General features: G+C 32.3%; 1 protein-coding gene across 1 annotated transcript; it reads right to left on the bottom strand.

The window, feature by feature from the left end:
• Nucleotides 1-2,178: 2,178 nt before the first annotated feature.
• Nucleotides 2,179-3,933, bottom strand: LOC107879856 (E3 ubiquitin-protein ligase RZF1). Its single transcript, XM_016726793.2, has 2 exons — nucleotides 2,765-3,933; nucleotides 2,179-2,493 (listed from the first exon to the last, which is right to left on the bottom strand). The coding sequence occupies exons 1-2, from the start codon at nucleotides 3,720-3,722 to the stop codon at nucleotides 2,459-2,461; spliced, it is 993 nt and encodes a 330-aa protein (XP_016582279.1). The 5' UTR covers nucleotides 3,723-3,933; the 3' UTR covers nucleotides 2,179-2,458.
• Nucleotides 3,934-18,005: the final 14,072 nt, after the last annotated feature.

The raw sequence follows: 18,005 nt of genomic DNA, 5'->3' as shown, positions 1-18,005 counted from the left end.
CATCTTGTCTCCATCGTACATATCCTTAGTCGCCCTAACATAAACAATAGGCAAACCTCTAGCCTCCAAACACCTCCAAAGAATCTCCCTGGGAACTCTATCATAGGCCTTCTCTAAGTCGATAAACAACGTGTGCAAATTCTTTTTCCTATCCCTATATTGCTCCATTAGTCTCCTGACGAGATGAATAACTTCAATAATCGAGCGCCCTAGCATAAATCTAAACTGGTTTTCAGAAGTAGTAACAATCCTCCGCAACCTCAACTCTACCACTCTCTCCTAAACATTCATAGTGTGACTCAACAACTTGATACCCCTATAATTGTTACAATCCTGAATGTCGCCCTTATTCTCATACAACGAAATCATCGTAATCCACCTTCAAGCTTCCGACATCTTTGCCGTCTTGAAAATTATGTTAAACAGTCATGTCAACCACTCCATACCTACCCCTCTTGTACACTTCCTAAAATCTATCGGAATCTCATCTGGCCTCGTCGCTCTACCTCTACGCATCCTACAAATAGCCCCTTTAACCTCCTCAACCTCAATGCGCCTACAATACCTATAATTACGGAACCTCTCGGAATGCTCCAAATCCCCCAACGCAATGCTAGTATCCCCTCATTCGTTCAGGAGCTTATGAAAGTAAGACTGTCATCTCTTTCTAATACGGCCCTCCTCTTCCAGGACTTCGCCATCCACATCCTTAATACACTTCACCTGATCCAAGTCCCGTGCCCTCCTCTCCTAACCTTGGTGAGCCTATACAAATTTTTATCCCCACATTTACTATCCAACGATGTGTATAAACTCTCGAAGGCAGCATTCTTAGCCCTCATGACCGCTAACTTCGCCCCTCGCTTAGCAATCTTATACTCCTTTCTATTATTTCATTTCTCTTCTTCATCCTTACTCTCATCCAACTTAGCATACGCTTTCTTCTTAGTCTCCAGCTTTCCCTTAGCTTCACCTCCCCATTCTACTACCAATCCCCTTGGTGCTTGCCCGAGCGACCTCTCGAGATCCCCAATACCTCTCTAGCTGTCTCCCTGATGCAGTTAGCAATCTTATCCCACATACTATCAACATCCCTTCCACTCCCCCAAGCCTCCCCCCGCCAACAACTTATCTCCTATTTCCAATACACTAGCCAAAGTCATACTGCCCAATCTAATCCTCGGCTGATCCTCCACTACTTTCCTCCTCCGTCCCTTCCTGATCTCCAAGTCCATCACCAAAAACCTATGTTGGGTCGAAAGATTCTCACTCGGTAAGACCTTTAAATCCTTACAAATACCTCTATCTCCCTTCCTGAGGAGCAAGAAGTCAATCTGAGTCTTGGACACCGAACTACAGAAGGTAGCCAAATGAACTTCCTTCTTGGGAAAATTTGAATTAACTACCACCAATCCAAATGCCCGAGCAAAATCCAGAAGTGCCACTCCTTCCACATTCCTTATCCCGACCCCATATCCTCTATGTACATCATCGTAACCTTTCGAAGAAGACCCTATGTGCCCGTTTAGACAAATATAAGAACACTTGTATTCAAGGTTTCATGCAAACTTGACAAGTATAGAATTTGTTTGATACACTTGTTGCCAACACTTGCTCTCCAAGTAAATATACTGGCTTTCAAAAAAATAAATTATTTTTGAAATAAATATTTTTCCTACATACTCCTCGTTGTGTTTGTTAAATTTTTAATATTTGGTTAGTTAAATAATTTGGAAATATTTTATCTGAAAAAATAAGTTACAGAGAGAAATAACTTTGCTAATGAAAAGTAAGAAAAAAAAAAATCATAAGTAGTAATATCGGATTCATTATCTTCTTCTTAGTAGGCAACGACCTCAATCCCATCATACCGTCCTTGAACCCCAACTCCCAACTCCAAGGCATTTTATTGGATTATTATTAAATACTTTTATAATAATATTTTTTTTAACTTTGAACATTATAAAAAAAGTAAAAAAATATTTTTTTCCAAAAAGTATTTTCCTTCATCCCCATTGTAGGAAAAAGAAATTACTGATGCTTGTGCTTCATGGAGGGTCAATTAATACCCTCGAGAGATGTATCACAATCTCTGTCATTCTTCAATAGTGTAATCAAATTGGAATTGTTCACGTATTATTGTACCAATTTTTGAAGTTATTTCTTTTTCTACTTAAATATACGAGTCAGTTGTATCAATTTTTGAAATTTGCTTTATGAAATTGAAATTTATATATAAAAGAACACAAAGTAATATCTCTATAGTACAAAGAAACTCCATGATGATTTCTGTTTATCTTTTCAAATTGTTGGATCTCATTTCTTTCTTCAATTTTTTTCTTTTCTTTCTTCCCTTAAGCATCGTCCTGCCATATCAGCTGTTTTAGTCGGTACACCAATAATTTCGTGTAGCAACTCTTTTTCTGTTGTCTCAGGGGCAGGTTAGCCCCTTCATTCGCTAAAGAATATTGCATGAAGAGGTGGAAGATTCATCTGTAGGCACAAAGTAATTGTTTTGTCTTAAATATTTATGAAAATATATAAAAATAAAAAAAGACACAATGGATTGTTGGTATTAAATGAACTTTCCTCATATAATAAGAAGAAGATATGAAATATAGCCAAAGTTTTGAATAAAAGTTGCACCATAACTAACGATTTAAATCGAAAAATTACACCCATTGGCCTTAAAAAATGGCATGCCACACCCACCTCAAACGCCATTATTATAAATCATTCGACTTAAAATCATTTTAACTCTCACCATGGTTACGCATAGGGCGATATCTAGAACGAAATGGCCAGAGAGAAGCTGCCATTTGTCTAAGCCTGAAGCAACGCCGCTGTCTGTTCCTCCTTTCTTCTTCTTCAAGACAATCATCCGAACTATCCATCTCTGCTTCAGTAGAGATCGGCAATGGATTCCGGCAAACTGGGCAAGAATTATGAAGCCTTAACCAAGGGACAATGCAATCTGAATGATATATATGTTTGCATGGCAACTCTCTTGCTTCTCCACCTACTTTAAACTTTTCCTTACACACTGGACATTCTGAATCATCCCTTAAATGTTCTGGTGCAATCACCACCGTTGGAATAGAATCGATCGTCCGCTCGGGCGCCGGTGCCGGACCCGGCCGATCATTTTGAGTTAACTCTTCTATTAGGTTTTCAAGGCCTGGACCTGTGAAATAATCTCTATCATTTACTCCAAGTAGACGGTTAGGTCCACCCGGAAAGTTTTCTCCGGGTGGTCGGATGATGATCCATGATCGTGGCCGCGCTAGAATTCCGCTGTCCGGTGTCCACTCATCCGCGTCGTTGTTCAGAAATGAGTATCTCCTTCTCGGCGTTAACCAAAAGTCTCGAAATCTCTGCCGTCCACGTGTTGCCCTGAGAGAATCATCCGGCGGCACTACGGTTTCAGTCCCGTCTGACCGTCGGAAAATGGGGACTGCATTGCCTTGAGAGCTGTTGAACAAATTAGGGTCGAGCATGAGAGTTAGAGCTTCAAGAATTCTAGCTTCTGGGGAAGGATCAAACGAAGTGAAGTCAAAGATTTGTCTAGGATTTGCCTCGTCGATTTCGTAAAGGAAGTGACCAAAACATCGAGGACAGATGATCTCCGATGGATTTTCCGGTGACACCCTGACAGTACGATGGCATTGATAACACCAGTAACGCTGAAAGTTCCTGTTTCCGTTATTAGAGTTTTCGGACATGTTTGGTGAAGGATTTTGTTTTAGGGAAATATTGTGTACGAACAGAAATTAAATAGGATCACACTGAATGGAAAGATGAATTAAAAAGGAGAAAATTGAAGGTGAATCAAAACTCAAGAATGGAATTAGAAGAAAAGGAATGGCTTTTGGTGAGCACAGAAAGCGATTCTTTATTTGTTTGTTATAGGAATTTGCTGCTTCTTCATCAAGAAAAGCATCAGGTTGGCTATTTTTCAATACTAAACTTGAGAAGATTTGGTAAATGAGAAATCCTAAAAATTTAATTGAAAAACTAGACCCATAATAAATCATGTACATAACATATGTTTATAATATGCTTAACTCATCAACAGACCCTTAAAATTGTCCCGAAAATTTAATTAGATCCCTCAACTAAGGTATGTACCTATCAACCCCTAACCCACTTGAATTTTGATCCACTAGGCCTTTTTTTCTTTATTCTCATTAGGTCCCATGCGCGCGTCTCCAAATGCTGCTGATGTGGAAAACTATCCCACTTAAACTTCTCCACGTGTATTAAATAAATCCACATATACTTTCTCTCTCCCCGACATTAACTCTCTCTCTCTTCGATTAACCCTAATTTAACCAAAATTTCATTCAAATCGAAGAACAAATTTAGGGATTTTGCTCAGATCTTCCTCGTGTAAGTGTTATTATGATTTATATTTGTTAAATTTATTGAATTTTAGCATAATTTAGTTTTTAGGGTTTTGAAATTTCACTATTAGGACTGTGCTTTTGGGATTATTCCGTCACTTTCTTAACATGCATTAAAGGTTATAGCTTTTAACTTGTTGGTATGTACTTTGAGTTTATTCTGTTAACTAACTTTGAATTTTTACCTTTTGTTGCAGGTGACCTAAAAAATATGGAGGGGCCTTTTCCAATACGGGTGTCCCTACATATGTTACAAGTTGTGTGCCAGAATTAAGGTACATTGACAAGGACTATTTTTCCTTACTGGAATTATTATTTTATACTAAAGAATTAGGGTATAAAACTGTTAGGGAATTTTATTATCAAGATGCAGTAACTAAACAGTTCAACTTGGTTAAAACTAACCGACATCTCCTTGAATTAGATAAAGACTTGAAACATGAGGACTCTATTGATTTTTATGTCTATCATGTTTTAGATGAACCAATTCTTGATCCTGATGGTCTCACTGATTTTTTACCTGTAACTGTGGTTATTGAGGGTGCAGACCTAGAAAGAGAAAGTGTTGGTGTTGATGATAGTGCTAATATAGAGAGAGAATCCGTTGGAGTAGGGGAAGAGATGGAGGCTGATCTAGAAGATTTTAACCTAGAAGATGTTGAGATAAAGAATGTTAACTTAGGTAAAGAGAGGAAGGCTCATGTTGAAGATGTTAACCTAGAAGATGTTGGTATAGAAGGAGGTGATAAGACTGATGTAGAAGATATTCATGTAGAAGATATTAATATAAAAAGTAAGTTATCAGATTACTTGAGTAGTGATTCAGATCTTGGAGATATTCCTTCAGAATATGACTCAGATGTTGATGAGGAGTTTAGGGCTTTTAGAAAAGAAAGAAGGAAAAACAAAGACAAAAACAAAGAAAGAAACCAAAAAGCAAGAAAAAAAGGATGTTGAAATTGAAGAAGTACCTGTGGGAGTTGCTGGTTGTGTAGATAGAGGCTTTGGGGATATTGAAAAAAATAAGGCTACCAAATATGCTGAAAAGTTGGTGGAGTTGAGGAATATCTTGATAGTTCTGACAGTTGGAGTGAAGATAGTGAAGAGATAGATGTAGATGTTGTTAGAGGAGTAGATCTACCTAGCAGAAGGAGCAATAAGAAAATTAGGTATGATGCAAATTGTGGGTTTGTTGTGTTTGAGCTTGGAATGATTTTTAAGGGTGCAAAACAGTTTAGAAAAGTTGTTGTAGATTATGCTTTAGAGTATAGAAGGCAGTTGGAGTTAAAACCTAATGAAAAATATAGAATAAGGGTGAAGTGCATTGCAGCTAATTGCAACTGGTTGCTGTTTGCTTCTACTGATAGGGAGTCAGGTGATTTTATTGTTAAGAACTGTAACCTTATTCACAAGTGTATTCCTCTAAACAAGAACAAGATGTGTGATTCAAAGCTGATTGCTAGAAAGTTCAACGACAGAATTGTTTCTCAGCTATACATTAGGATTTGAAAAATTCAGGATTTGATGAGAGAGGTGTTGGATCTTTATGTAGGTAAGATTATTTGTTATAAGGCTAAATAGATTGTTATGAGAGAGAATATGGGTGATTGGAAACTGAAATTTGTTAGATTAGGTGACTATGCAGATTTGATCAAGAAAACAAATCCTGGAAGTTCTTGTTGGATAAAAATTGATAAAGAAACTGAACCAGGGAAAAACCTCTTTGTTTATTTCTATGTGTGCTTTCATGCCTTCAAGTAAGGATGGTTAGATGGGTGTAAAAAATTATTGATTTTGATGGATGCTTTCTCAAAGGAGCTTGTAAGGGTGAGTTGTTGGTTGTTGTGGGGAAAAATGAAAACAACCAAATAAATCCTATTGCATGGGCAGTTGTGGATACTGAAACAAAACATAAATGAGACTGATTCATAAGATATTTGATTGCTGATCTAAATCTAGGAACTGGTGAAGACTTGACTGTAATGTCAGACCAACAAAAGGTACCACTACTTAATTATTTTTCTTATTACTTGACTTTATTTTCCAATAAAAATTCTAGTTTAATCATACTTATACTTACTACAAGGTCTTGTTTCTATTTTGATGGACCTGTTATCAAATGCTGAGAGAAGAATGTGTGTTAAACATATTTGGAGTAATTGACATGTGCACTGGAGAGTAGAAGAAAGAAGGAAGCAGTTTTGGAGATGTGCAAAAGCAAGCTTTGAAGTAAAGTTTAGAGAGGAAATGCAAGCAATGTCAAGGCTAGGTAAGAAAGAAATAATTAAGGACATATTGGTTAATCCTCCTTCTTCTTGGTGTAGGGCATATTTCAAAACACATTCCAAATGTGATATTGTAGAGAATAACATGTGTGAGACTTTCAATTCTTGAATCTTAACTGCTAGACATAAATCCATAATTACAATGTTAGAGGATATCATGCATAAAATGATGAATAGACATGTAGATATGATCAGATTTGCAGAAACATGAATTTCAGACATTGCACCTATGGCAAGAATTATTTTAGAAGATAACAAGGAATATTTTAATAGGTGTAAAGTACTATGGAATGGAGTTAATGATTTTGAAATTGGGAATGAGGGTTACACATTTGTTGTTCACTTGGACAAGAAGTATTGTGATTGTAGGTTATAGATGGTAAGAGGTATTCTGTCCTCATGCTATTTGTGCTTATTATTACTTGTATGAAGATTATAATCAGCATATAGAGCACTGATATAGGAAAGAAATCTTTCTTAAGTCTTATATTCATTTCATTTAACCAATTACCAATATGAGAATGTAGCCGAAAACCACAAACCCATCAATTGAGCCTCCAAAATCAGAAAGATGTCAAGCAGACCTGGCAAAAATAGAAGAAAGAACAAGAATGAGCCAAAAAAGTAGGCCAAACTCTAAAAAAAGTATCAAGATGACCTGTTCAAGGTGCAAGAAAGTTTGACATAACAAGACTATGTGTGCAAAAAGGATAAGCCTTAAATGAATTTCATAATAGTTTATAAAGTTAACATATTTCTTAACTTTTCATATTTCTGTTTATCTATTAGAATGGGATGGGGAGCAGTAATAGTACTCAACCTAGCACTCAGCCTGCAGCCTCGTGGAATTCACCACCACCACAATCAAGTTCTATTTGTGGTGACACCAGTGCAATGTCAAGAGATACCTATACTCAAAGTCAGACAACAAGAGTAAGTTATATATGTTCTGCTGCCTTAATATTTTTCTCCTGCTTATTATTATTATTATTGTAAAGTGCTAAAAATATTGTGATGTATTTATTCATAGTCAAGCTCTACCTTTCATACATATGCAACACACAATTCAGTCAATCAAGATTTATTTGTGCTGACATAGCTGTTGTGCCAAGAGCACCTCAAGAAAAGGTGTCAAGTGTGGCTGGTAGAGGTCAAGGTGCTGCTGGTAGACGTAAAGGTGATTCTGGTAGGGGTGGTGGTTCTAGTAGGGGTTAATGTAGTGCTGATGGGGGGGTTCTGGTAGAGGTCAATGTGGTGCTGATAGGGGAGGTGAAGGAGGAACTGTAAGGGTCAAGGAGGGACTGGTAGAGGATTGGGAAGAAAAATAGCCAATGCAAGAGGGACCTCATTTGCAAGTGGAATAAATGTTTCTTCCAGTCAAGTTCCACCTATGCCCACCAAAAAGAGACCATACAATGCTACTTCATTTGCTGTTTCTACTGGATACAAAAGACCTGCAACTGATTTTGATGTTTACTCTGATTCAACAACTGAAACCCAAGTGTACAATGCATTTTTCTCTGTCTCATTATTTACCTATAATAATGTTTTCATTCAAGTTTTTAATGTTCATTTTCTTACAATTTTGTCTAATTATACAGTCTGGTACATCAAGTGAGAGGGTTCTTTATGGAAGTACAAATTTAAAAAGTGCTTCACTAACCAATATAGATATTGAATTTAAACATCGTGGCCTAAAGTGGAATGAAAAAGATGCAATCATCAGCACACAATTGCAACAAATAAAAGTAAATAAGAGAAACAAAGTGAATGCAGCCAAGTCTTCTTCATCAGTTGAATCTTCTAAGAAGTAGAAATGATTTGTACGCATGATACTGTAATGAGGGTTATGCTCTCCTTTTGAACAAATTGTGTTACTAGTTTTTGAATAATTTTTTCTTAGGTAGTAGTTAATGACTTTAGTGTATGCTGTAGTAGAACTATTATGCTCAATGTTGAATATTTTTTTAACACCTTATTTACTGATGTATGCAGTTTTTAGCTTAACTTTGAGCAGTTTTAATATGATATGCTACTGCTTGCACTTTTTAGCTCAATTTTGAGCAGTTTTAATATGATGTGATGCTTCTAATATTTTAGTTCATTTTTAGCAATACCTTCAATAGTTACAAATAGTCTATGTGGTTATACCTTCAGTAGTTGCACAACTAGACACAAAGTAATTGACAATGTGATTATCATACAAAACATGTCAATTCATTCATATTCAACATGTCAAAATGATACAAAATAAACAAACAACTACTACAAACTAACCATTACAAATTCATTACAAACTAACCATTAGGATATCCAATTGCCTATTCAATAAGCAAACTTAACCACTACCTTACACTATATATATTAAAGAACCACTTTACAGTAAGAACAATGAGAAGAAGTAGAACAAGTCTATTCAATTTGAGCTTAGCACATTCCCTTTCAAGTTTAACTTTTTTGAGTTTTTTGCCTCAATGCAATCAACTTCTCTTCACTATCATTTAATTCTCATACAAAGTGTCCCTTTCTTGTTCAACATCTTTGAGCTTTTGCTTCAATCGATCACACGAATTTTCACCATCCTTACACCTAATTATTAAGCTCGATTCTACCTCAGGATATTGATGCACAAAAATTGAAGGTTTTGGATCAATCCATCTAAAGTACCCACATCCACCATTTTTCTAAAATGCAAAAACAGTAAAATAATCAAAAAATTACCAAAAAATAAAATTAAAATCTGTGAAAAATGATACAAACCTTTGGAACTTTAAATCCAAAAAATCTACGACCCGAATTTGATGAAGTCCTTGAAGTTCTTAAAGGACCAAATTCGAAACAGTAACACAAATCGGGTACCTCAACATTAACAAAATTTTGCGACATTCTTATCGAAAATGAGAGAAAAAATGATTTAAGAGAAATTATGAGATAAATTTGAGAGTGAGATGAGAGAACTTGAGAGAGAATTGAGCCATGAAGGATAGGAATGAAAGAAAAAAATGAGGAAATTAGGTTAAATAAAGAGGGAAAGTGAAGGGGATGGCAAAGTAACATTATTTAACGTTAACTTTTGCCACACGGACTGCATTTTCACTCATCACGTATCTCCCGTGAGTACACAGCACGCGGTGTGTCATGTAGGCCAAAAAAGTCTGATTGGATCAAAATTCGGGTGGGTTAGGGGCCTGATAGGTACAGGCCTTAGTTGACGGGTCTAAGTGAATTTTCGGGACAACTTTAAGGGTCTGTTGATGACTTAAACCTTTATAATAATTCAAATAAAAGATATCTTGTTTGTGATCAGCTCCTTTATCGACGGTGTGACACTGAGCGCATTTGGTCTTGAAGATCTTCTCTCCGGCTTTAGGGTTACCTGGTGGTGCTTCTCCGAACGATGCCATTTCTCTGAAAAACTTTCAACACACGCTAATAAGAATGAGAATGAGATAGAAAGACAAGTTTAGCGGTGAGAAATAAATAGGGAGATTGTTCAAAGTTTTGTTAGTTAGGGTTCTGAAGGCTTCTCATTCAACCAATATAAGGCTTTTCGCGGGATAGTGAAAATGTAAGGTGTAACGTGGTTAAAACTTACACGAATTTGGTGTATACACCAAGCCAATATATGCATATCATACGTTTGAATTTAGAGTTCATGTTACATAAGCATGATTAATTAACAAGTATTTTATTTTATTTAATTACTTAACAATGATAATGAACATTAATTTAGAGCCCGTTTGAATAAGATTAAAAAAATAGATTTTTAGCTTAAGTGATTAAAAGCATAAAATAAGTGTTTATAAATTAAACATATAAGTGTTTGGATAGAAGTACTTAAACTGAAAAAAATTGTTAATGTGTTTGGTAAAGACGTTTTATAAACACTTTTCTGTTGTTAAAATGACTTAAATATCCTTAAAATTGTTAACATCATAAATAAGTTAAATTATTAATAATTTTTAATTCTAAAATAAAATTTTTGAGCAAACCTCCATTGCAATGATGATTCATTGAAAACAAAAGAGAAAAATGAAGAGGAAATCAGAAGGAAGAGACAAAAATAAGCGGCAAAGAGAAAAAGAAAGAAAAATCATATATTTAAGGCCTACAAGTTCAGGAGGAACCAAAAAGTAGTAAATGTTTTGGTCAAACCTAAAGAAATCTTAATCTAAAAATAAAAAGTTGGATACCCAGCTTCTCACTTTTAGCTCTTTTTAATCAGTTTTTAAAATTTTTTTAAACACTTTTTAATTTTATCAAAAACCTAAAAAAACTAAAAAAAAATAAAATTGATTTGATCAGATTTTAATTATATTCAAATGGGCTCTTAGTATATACAGAACCCGGAACCAAAATATGTCCAACAACTAAAAAAAGTATCAATCTATGCCATATAAAAAAAAAGGTCAAAATAGGCTTTGTGCACTTAATAAGTGCACAATACCTTTACAATTTAACGGCAAACCTCTAGACGGTGTTAGAAAAGGTCAAACTTAGATTGTGCACAATCCATTTTTTATGGATTGTCCACTTATTTAGTGCACAATTCATTTTTGTATGGATTGTGCACTAAAGTGCACAATTTTTTTTTTTTATGAATTGTGCACTTATTTAGTGCACAATTCTTTTTAAAATAAATTATGCGCTTATTTAGTGCACAATCCATAAAAAAATAAATTGTTCACCAAATAAGTACACAATCTATTTATATAATACTATCCTCACGGCAATCTATTTATATACTACTTATAACTTTTGTATATCTAAATATTAATTTTAACGTACAAATCACATTGTTGTGACAATACAAAAATTTTAAACAACTACAAATTTCAAACAAGCTCAATAATGTTTAGATAAACTTGTACATGGTATAGAAATGAAAAAATTAAATTGTACATGCTTAAAAAAAGTTAATTAGTGACATTATTAAAGGTTATATATTACTTACACGAATTTTTCTTACAACTAGAGATAGTTGAGCAAAAGGGAAGTTTTGGGAAAAAAATAATTCTATATCACTATTGGCATTTGATAAATTGGTATGCTTAAGACACATATTGAAGTCATACGTTAGCATATGCAGGGGCAGCTCAAGTATATCGGTGGCCTAAGGCGAAAATAAAATGAAAGCTTTAAATTTTTAAGCAAAATTATTTTTGTTAATAAAGTCTATATTTTAAATTTTGAGATGTTAAGTTGTAAATATTATAGATGATTCTTTTAATTATTTTTTTCGTTAATATAACTAATACATTTAATTTTTATGGAGACATACTTTAAATACATCAAAATTCTTCTAATAATTCTTTACTTTTATAGAAGAAGTACTTTTTTCTACAAATAATATTTAATATTTTTTAATTAAAACTATGATCTATTATTGCTAAAATAAAATGAGGCCAGTTAAAGTTGGTCGCCTTAGGCAGTTGCCTTTTTTTTTTTTTATTAGGTAGAGCCGGCACTCAGTATATGTTGGTTAACAAAAAATAATATATTGTGCACTTTTTTAAATGGCTTAAACTAATATAAATGGCTTAAAAAATGAATTGCTGCGAGGATAGTATGTAAATAGATTGTGCCCTTATATAGTGCACTATTCATTTTTTTTGTTTATAGATTGTGCACTAAATAAGTGTACAATCTATTTTAAAAAGAATTGTGCATTAAATAAGTGCACAATTCATAAAAAAATGAATTGTGCACTTATTTAATGCACAATCTGAGTTTGATCTTTTTTAACACTGTTCAAAAAATTGCCGTTAAATTATAAAAGTATTGTGCATTTATTAAGTATACAAAGTCTATTTTAATATTTTTTTTTTATATGACATAAATTAATACTTTTTTTAATTGTAGGACATACTTTTTTTAATTGGAACGTGTCCCGAGGGCAGCGGCATGCTTTTACTTTTTCTAAATGAACAAAACGTCCCTTTGGACAAACGCTTTTTTGCTTTTTCTTCAAAGCCTTTTTTTTTTTTTTTTTAATTCTTTTATTTTCGTTTGAAGTGAAAATGTATGTCTACGAATAATTGCAAACTTTCACCCTCTTTCCAAAAATTATTCAAAACATACTTACATTTAATTCATGTCCAAATGTGAAATGTCTATAAAAGACTTTAGCTAGCTTTAGAAACACTTATATTTTAAATTTTTGGACACGTCCTTCTCTCTTTTTCCTCACAAATACTCTTAAATAAAGAATTTTGAGGTAAATTTTGTAAAAAAATTGATGTAACAAAATAATTTATCGTCGTGATACCAATAAATAAATAAAACCAATTGCATTTAGAATCGCTCAAACAATAGAGTGAAAGGTGAAGAATACAACATAGAAGATTAAAATTTATTTTAAGTTATCAAGTATCACTCCCTTAAACAAATCAAAAAACTCGTAATGTTCAAAATTGAGCTTTAGAATATGTTACGGATATATTACCCCTCATATATGTAAAGTTACTAGTCTCTCATCATTTTGAAGTTTTCTTGATTATATTTCTTTGAAAAAAAATTTCAACTTAAATGGGTTCGGTAAGCTTCAAATGAAAAGTTGCTCTTCATTTGCTTCAAATAAAGCTCAATGTTTATCTTATTTTGCATAGTATTTTGTTAGACAATTAAATCATAGCTATCAACAGTCCACATCTTTGATTGATTAAAAGGGATGTTACGACAATAATTGTTATGTGAGGTATGAGAATATGTGTAATATTATTATATGAAACTAATTACTATGCTAAACTTAATTTATCTTATTAGTCAAGCGTTAAGGGAAAAAAACACATATACATTACTACAATATAATGAACAATTCCTCAATTCGTCGATATGCACTGTTTTTTATTTTAGTTATCTAACCTTTTAGTAAATGCTTATGTATTACTATCAAAATGGTCGCAATTATTTTATTAGCATGTATCTAGAATTATTATTAAAGTTTGTTATGACTCATTTTTAATAATAAATACTATTTTTGTGGTGTTGATACGTGACGTTTTTTCCTCTCTTATTAAATATAGATAGATTATTTATTCAACATTTAATATATGCTTCCGATGAAATTTTACTTTAAAAGTATATCCTAGCATAGTGAGTTCATTTTCATCGTTCAATACTAAAACCTCTTACTAAAAAAAATGAAAGAGTATGTACATTTTTTTCTCCATTATGTGCAATTTCGGCTAAAAAAAAAAAAATGTAAGTGAAAATTGATCGATCACATATAAAACAATGCTCAATTAATACTAGAGCGAAAATTGTTAAGCTGGATATTCTAACAAGCTTCATTGTATACTATTTTTTATTCATATATTAGTGAATCTGTTCGTGCTTCGCGTGGTTATGACTACTTTTTTTAAGTTCACAAAATTATGAAATATTAAAAATAACAAAAAAAATATAAGGCAAGACGTACACACTATTCAAAAAAAAAAAAACATATATATGAAAAAACAAATTAAAATAGAATCATCTTAATCAGAAGAATTTTTAATTTGTTTTTAAAATATCTAGCACGCCCGATTGGTAGTAAATACTAGAATGAGCATCTCTATAGAAGGCTACTAACCCAATAGTCACTATTATACAATATAGAGAAAAGACATTTTTTTCTCCCTGAACTTGTTGCCAAAACTTACTTTAGACCTTAAACTAAACCTCTGTTTATTTATCCCCTTAACATTTTTAAAGTGTATCAGTTTCACCTCTCAAAACTGAATACTACTCTCACAATGGAGAGTGTGTTACACTCGTGTACACATCAATGCCACGTCGGTGTCACGTCATTACCACGTAAGAAATTACTATTTTGCTAAAAAAAAATTAATCCCCCGTGCATTATTTTTATATATTTTAAAATAATAATATATATATATATATATATATAATAAAAAAGCCACCACCCAACCTCATTTTCTTTCTTTTTCGCACCCACCCATCCACACTGCCTACCCCGCCCCTCTCTGTTTTTTCCTCTTTCAACCCTTACCCCCCCCCCCCCCCCCCCCTCGGCCCCCCCTTTTTTCTTTTTTTTTTTTTTTTTTTTTCTTCTCTCCACCCCCCCCTCCTACAAACGCCCACCCCTCTCTCCCCCTTCTCTTCCAGCCCCCACCCATTTTTTCTTTCATCTTCGAAGTTCTAAAGTAAGTTGAGCGGACAAGTTTGGAGGAAAATGATATCTTTTCTTTATAATATAATACGACATTAACTAATCATAGCATTAATCAATAAATAACATAATAAGCAACACAATTATCTATAATTTCTAGATCAATTGAAAGTAATTGGAAGTAACATAATAAGCAACACAAGGCCTGTAAATTCAGAAACAATAATGAATCAAAATATATTAAAGAAGTCTTAACTACTAATTTAGCTTTGAATATAGATTTGACTTTGTCTAAAGATGATAATTATGAAAGAATCACTAGGTTGTGATTTTTATGTAGAAAATTCAAAAGAATTATTTATTCTTTGTCGAGTATAACTTCGCGTTATCGAGTTTCATTTTAAAAAAAAATAAAAATTGTGACAATAACAAAAAAAGTATGACTTTTTGATTTTATTTTACCTTAATCGCCACTTTCAATACCTCCAAGAGCTTGTAAGATTTGTCGTGAATCGTCTATCATGTCCATCTCGTTATGTTGTTAACGTTGCTACTGCTTTTTATTTAGTTCGTTCTTGGCTAAAAAACTTCAAGTAATGCTTGGAAATCAAAAGTTTCATTCCTCAAACGATAAAGTATTATTCAAAATTAAACATTTCATTTAAAGTGTACTTTAATAGTCACATAAGAGATGATAATTCCAGCATTCTTATCATTTCAACATACTTATCATAAAGTATTATTGAAAATTAAATATTTCATTACTTAGCTTTAAAAATTGATGAAAAAGTATACTTTAGCAGCCGCATAAAATATGACAATTCTAGCATTCTTCTCACTCCAGCAAAATTAAGCCGCATATAAGAAGATGTTAAAGGGAGTTCGGAATCAAAATATATCGTCACTTTTTTTAAAGTGACGGCATATTTTGGTTCCGGCCCCTTCTCAAGCAAATTAGTCTTGTAAAAACAGACATGTTAGACACCCTGTCTTATGTGTAAGATGGTAAGATTTTTTTTTATGTGGATAGAATGTATCAACATATTTTGCAGAATTAAAATGGTACAGTATCAAAATAACATTTAACAAGAAAATGGTATTACCACAAAATAGAGGCACTTAGATTTGCTCTTCTTATTTAACAGAGAAGAACAAATAGAATAGAAAAACCATCGAAAGAGACACACAGAAAACTGAAGACATAATTGCCATGTATTTTTGACAGCTTGTACTGAAGACATAATTGCCATGTATTTTTGACAGCTTGTAGTTGCTACACATATCAGTTTGTACAGTAAAATGACGAAAATGCTACTCTTAGCTACTATAAATTCTTTTTGCAAATAAGAAAGAGACAAGTATCGATTGTCCCTGAACTTGTCACGTTTTATTCATGATATACCTAAATTTTGACTATACCTAAGTATCCCCGAACTTGGAACTTGCTCTTTTAGTATGTCAAAAAAAATTTATCCGTTTATTAATTTTGTAAAACTCCAGTTTATTAATTAGTTTATGAAATAAAAATTTCATCCGTTTATTAATTTTGTAAAAAATTTATTTTATTAATTCAATCTAAAACTCCAGTTTCCATTCCTATTAAACTCCTTCAATTTTGCAATTTTAATTATATATATCATATGAGTTATTGTAACTAAAAAACTGTACTAAATATCGAAGCAGATATTTTAAACAATATTAACAAAACAAATAGTAAAGAAACTAAGACACATACTTATAATAAATTTAGTTATATTAGTTATCGGTTTTTAATCCCTAACGATTTGATTTTCGATTTAACTGATAAGAAAATACTCATAAAATACTTATAATATATATATATATATATATATGAAATAATAATTTAATATAATTTTATTGGGTTATCGGTTTACCCAATAACTTAATAAAAAAATTGAAATAGAATCAATAACCCAATATTTTTTTTACAAAATCATTAAAAACTCGTTAACCCAATAACGATAAATCAATAACATTTTTATCGGTTCGATTTTTGTACACCCCTAACTTAAATTACAATTTCTTAATCCATTTATTATAATAAGAAACGTATTTATGCATGTGAGTCTCCTCAAAATCCTAATTAAAACACTAATCGAAAACTACTATGAAACACTAACCGGAAAAAAATAATTTCATATTATGAAACACTAATCGGAAAAAAATAATTTCATATTTTTAACACATAAAAAAATATAAATTCTTAAATTATAGCTTACTTGATCGATGAAAATTATAACTTTCACTATTTTGGAGTAGAGGAAAATTGAAAAATATAATTTTTTTAGAGAGAAGTCGGATAATTAAGGGTAGAAATGGATTATTTTTTAATATAGGATAAATATAAGGGAAGTGAATGGTATTATCCACATGGATAACCACATCAACGTTTTTATCCACGTGTCCACGCGTATATTACAGCAGTGGACAGTGGGCCGAAAAGGGTGGCGCGACATATTAAAAAAATAATTCCGGAGGTACTTAGGACTAGTAAAAATTTAGGTGTACCATGAATAAAACATAACAAATTCAGAGGGATAATTAATACTTCTCTCAATAAGAAATTATGTCGAAACCATTTCTTCTATTATATAGAAAAGACAAGAATATAAATATAGAAATATAGGAATAGATATAAAAAAATTAATTATCTATATTATTAAACAACTTTACAAATCATTAAACAACTCATTGCAGCTTTCATGTTGGAGATGATATCAAATACTTCCTCCCTCCCAAATTATTCGTCCCAAATTTTTGAATTTAATTTCTCATTTTACTTATCTTTTTTTATTAATCAAAAAGAGATAAAAAAAAATTTCTATGTTTTACTCTTTGCATTAATTACTTTTTCTTCAAATTTAAATGTAAACAATATTTAATAGGAAAACTATGATAAACTAGCCATGTTATTAATTATTTTTCTTAATTAATGTTCGACCTTAAATTAAGACGGGTAATTTGAGACCAAGGGAGAAGCAATGTTTAAATTTCAAATAAAAATGGCCAAAGTGAAGCTTGCAATGAGTATGCTCCAGTAGTGGTAATGCACTAACTAAATAATTAGAAAGAGAAAGTATTACATTATTCTTTAATTAAATAATTTTAGCAAGCAAATTATGACATTGTGCTTTATTATAGCAATAAAATAATCACCACTCCTCTACCTCAATTTGCAACCTT

The sequence above is a fragment of the Capsicum annuum genome, chromosome 8, assembly GCF_002878395.1.
Source record: "Capsicum annuum cultivar UCD-10X-F1 chromosome 8, UCD10Xv1.1, whole genome shotgun sequence".
Classification (NCBI taxonomy): domain Eukaryota; kingdom Viridiplantae; phylum Streptophyta; class Magnoliopsida; order Solanales; family Solanaceae; genus Capsicum; species Capsicum annuum.
Note: the sequence above shows the minus strand (reverse complement) of the source record. Positions and strands in the feature narration are given on the sequence as shown.

What these genes read in the sequence shown, in the direction of transcription:
- LOC107879856 (XM_016726793.2), bottom strand. Translation starts at nt 3,722, where the DNA reads ATGTCCGAAAACTCTAATAACGGAAACAGGAACTTTCAGCGTTACTGG. An exon ending in TCGCCCTATGCGTAACCATG is followed by an intron (nt 2,494 to 2,764) that starts GTGAGAGTTAAA and finishes TTGTGCCTACAG; the next exon opens with ATGAATCTTCCACCTCTTCA.